General features: G+C 49.9%; 1 protein-coding gene; it reads right to left on the bottom strand.

Annotated features, from left to right (window-relative positions):
* Nucleotides 1-900: 900 nt before the first annotated feature.
* GSTUM_00003586001 (uncharacterized protein) lies at nt 901-3,009 on the bottom strand. XM_002837280.2 has 5 exons: nt 2,345-3,009; nt 1,965-2,293; nt 1,421-1,912; nt 1,251-1,355; nt 901-1,196 (listed from the first exon to the last, which is right to left on the bottom strand). Exons 1-5 carry the CDS (start codon nt 2,916-2,918, stop codon nt 1,029-1,031), a joined length of 1,668 nt encoding a protein of 555 aa, XP_002837326.1. The 5' UTR covers nt 2,919-3,009; the 3' UTR covers nt 901-1,028.
* Between the last annotated feature and the right edge of the window lie 857 nt (nt 3,010-3,866).

Genomic DNA, 3,866 nt, shown 5'->3' with positions numbered 1-3,866 from the left:
AACTAAATGGAGCACCTAGCGCCCATCGCAAGTCGTGGTGACGCTTTCTTCTGGTTGAGTGTATTCCGCCGCTATCATACAGCACAGTACAGTACACGTCCCGCGTTGAATTATTACCTGGCGGGAAAGGAGAGAGGTACTATCGCAAGCAGTAAGAAAGTAGGTGGGTGGGCAGAAACGCCCTATCGAAGCAGATGTGCTACGGGCTCTCCGGAAAAAGCACCTGACGATATTTCGGCACATAACCCCCCCCCCCCAACTCCTCCCCATCCAAGCCTCTTCCAAAAACTCTCCTCCAGATACGTGCGTAATAAACCGTCCAGACCGGTAGTACCGCACTGCACTGAACTGTCCCGTGCTTAGACCACTCACAGCACAGACGAATGCATACACAGTACAGTACTTACTCATCCAGCGCTCCGTCATACCCTGCAATAGGATGTGTACCATCTCGACTGACAAACTCAATTACTATGGCAACGATGCTATGTACCACCCCCTCACCCGGAAGCACTGCTGCTATAGAAAGTAGCGCCTCGTGCAGTGCAGGTGCGGGCGGATTCGAACTGGGCCGGGCGCTCTTGATCAGCTATCAATTTGGGTATCATACCCGGGAACTGACAATCTCACCACCGATCGGAGCGCTCCGCCGGACGGTGTTCCGTAGTATGATATCATACTTGCGGGATGAATTATTGGGGATCCCAGTGCTATCATACGATATGGTTGGTTGGTGCGGGGCACTCTCGCCGCCTCTCCTTGCACAACCTGGTGGAGTCGGGTCTTGGGTAGATATGTTAGGCTAGGGTAGGGTACAAATAGTTTGGCTAATTCAGTATCATAAATATCATAGAGGGTGAGCGCGTCATATCCTCCCACTCACTCACACACTCATGTTGATATGTTATAAAACGCATTTCGTATCATTCATATAATAGTTGTATATGCTACCAATCCAACTCCAACTCTACCCAAGCTGTAAAAATTTCGCAACAAACCGATAAAGGGCTCTAAAGTGCTCACTGCTTTCAAATATACATCTCCCTCGTCCCTTCCTCCGACTCATAAACGACCGAAGCAATCCTACTGTACACCTTACTGGACTCCCCAAACAACAGGGCGCACGCACAGACCACCACGAAAGAAATTAACAAGAGGAGGTTTTTTGTGGGTGAGGAGGTTGGTGTTTCGTTATACTCCCGAACCATTAGTTGTCATCAATGGAAATTTAAAGGGGAGGGGGGATATACAGTAACAATCCAATCATCCCACCTAACCCACAGCGAATGCCACCAGAAGTGTGTCTGGGACCATGGATAGGTCATGGCGTTCCAGCCAGATTCGTTGTTGTACCACTTCGCCCTCATTAGCTCTCACTTCTAATATTTCGGCTAGCAAGATAAGGTAAAAGGGTACAAACAGTCTTACACCCAGAGCTCCACACCATCCTCGCCAGCTCCTTCTGAACGCTTGAAACCCACTTCCTCTCCTTCTCTCGCCTAACCTCCACTGCCGCCCCCCTCGCCCCCCTCCCCAACACTGGTCGCAGCACCTTCAACGCATATTCAATAGTATTCTCGATCGCCATGAGCGCAGAGGTATGTCCCGTCGCGGCGTTCGGTCCTAGAAGCATGAAGAAGTTGGGAAACCCATGCAAAGCGGTGGTCTTGTACGCGCCCGGACCACCTAATCCGGCAAAGTGATCGGTCATGCTGACACCCTGTCTGCCGATTATGCGCAACGGGAAGTAGCAAGTTTTGAAGCCGGTTGCGAAGATTATTACTTGTGCTTTGTAGTGTGTGTCGGTGGAAGTTTGGATGCCGGTTGGGGTTATTCGCGTTATGGCGGATTTGGCTAGGGTTACGTGTGAGTTGTGGAGGCATTTTAGGTAGTCAACGTCGAGGACTCTTCGCTAGTTACTATTAGCGCTAGGTGTAGCGAGAGAGAACTAGGGGGAGAAGGACTTTACACCCGACCTCATAATCGGGGATTAATATGTCGTGATACTTTTCCGGCGATGCCTCCCGCATGTATTTTTCCAACACAGGCCTTCGCCTCGCTCGATACTTTTTAGAGCTCTCGCTACCACCGAAGAGATGGAAAGCGTCCTCCATCACAAGGAATATCAGGAATCTGTGAAGTCGGTTTACCAACGGGATGTTCCGGAATATCCATTGGATCCTTGGAGTGTAATTTATTTTAGGAGCCTTGACTAGCCAATGCGCGCTCCTGACGATCTGGGTTACCGACGCAGCGACCTCTGCAACCGCCGGGACGATTTGTGAGGCGGTGCCTGGGGGGGTCAATTAGTTGGAGCCCTCAGTGGATGGAGGGGGTGGCTTACAGCCATTGCCAACGACTACTACGTCCTTGCCTTTAAACTCAATAGCCTGATCCCACTCTGCCGAATGGCAAATCCTCCCCTGGAACTCCTCCATCCCATCCACCTCCGGAACATTCGGATATACCAACCCCCCAACAGCACTAAACAGCACCCGGCACTCATGTTCCCACTCCTCCTTCTCCTCCCCCTGTCCCTTCCTCCGAACCCTAACTTTCCAAACCCCCCTCCCTTCCACCCACTCACAGCCCAAAACCTCGGCCCCTAAGGTCGCCCTCTCGGGAATCCCATACTCCCTCGCGACCCCTAGCGCATACTCCTTGATCTCCTCCTGCGGCGGTGTTATGCACGACCAGGCAGCATTCATGGCGAAGCTAAAGCTGTAGAGCACGCTCGGGACATCGCACGCGGCGCCTGGGTACGTATTCGCATGCCAGGTCCCACCCAGGTTTGTATTCCGGTCGTAGAAGTGCGCGCTCGCGTGCGGGTAGTGGGTCTTTAGGCGTGCGCCGAGTGCAATCCCTGAGAGACCGGTGCCAATGCAGACAACGTCTGTGTATTTTGGTGGCGGTGACATGGATATTGGATAAAGTGTGTTCTGTTGTCAGAGTGATGAGAGAATTGCTGATTGACACCACGTGGCCCTTTGCAGAGCCGCTACGATGGAGGAAAGGAAAGGGGTTAAAAAAAAAGAAAAAAGACGGGCGGGCTTCTTATTATACCATTCGAGTAATTTACAGAATCCCCTGTGCGACGAAGATTGAGGGACAAGAAAGTGGTATCATACCCGAGTGCCGGTACACGAGTACAGTCGTGTCCGGAAAGTTTTCGTACCCTCGCATGGCAACCGCACAACCACAACCCCCAACCATAAAAATTTCAAAAAAAATGTAAAGAATTCAATTAAAGAAAACATGATAGTATTGCTAGTAGACAATAAAACAACATTATTACCATTTTGTATGGCCTCCATTTGCATCCAGTACAGCTTGCATTCTCTCAGGTATCCTATCTATCCATCCATCCAACTTCTCTTGGGGAATTAAATTCCACTCTTCCTTTGCTGCCTCAAACAATTCAGCTGCACTATGAGGCCTTCTTTCCAGTCTGGAGAATCGCTTGGTAAGGGCTCTTTTGAGTAGTGTCTATGTGTTCTCAATAGGATTGAGATCTGGTGAGTTGGGTGGCCAAGGGAGTTTTTTGTAACCACAGTCTGCTTCCAATTTTCGATTTTCCTCACCACCATGCCAGGAAGTATTGTCTGCAGCAAGGTAGATATTGTCAGAAGGTCTATCCAAACTCTCTATAAAAGGGATAAGGTAAGGCTGGTGGATCTCAGTTGCATATTGGTGAGAGTTGAGGCCAAGTCTGTCTCTTTTACTGGTTCTTTCCTCCTCCCTTTTCTTTCTCACAAGAATTAACTCAGTCTTTCCTCCCTTCATCATTGCAGCATATACTCCAATGCTAGTCCTTCCAGACTTAAAGCTAGGCTTTAAGTTTTTTTCTTCCAGCTCTTCACTAGGTC

This window comes from Tuber melanosporum (assembly GCF_000151645.1).
Source record: "Tuber melanosporum whole genome shotgun sequence assembly, scaffold_181, strain Mel28".
In the NCBI taxonomy this organism is placed as follows: domain Eukaryota; kingdom Fungi; phylum Ascomycota; class Pezizomycetes; order Pezizales; family Tuberaceae; genus Tuber; species Tuber melanosporum.
The sequence above is the reverse complement of the archived record's forward strand: the minus strand, read 5'-3'. Positions and strand labels throughout refer to the sequence as shown.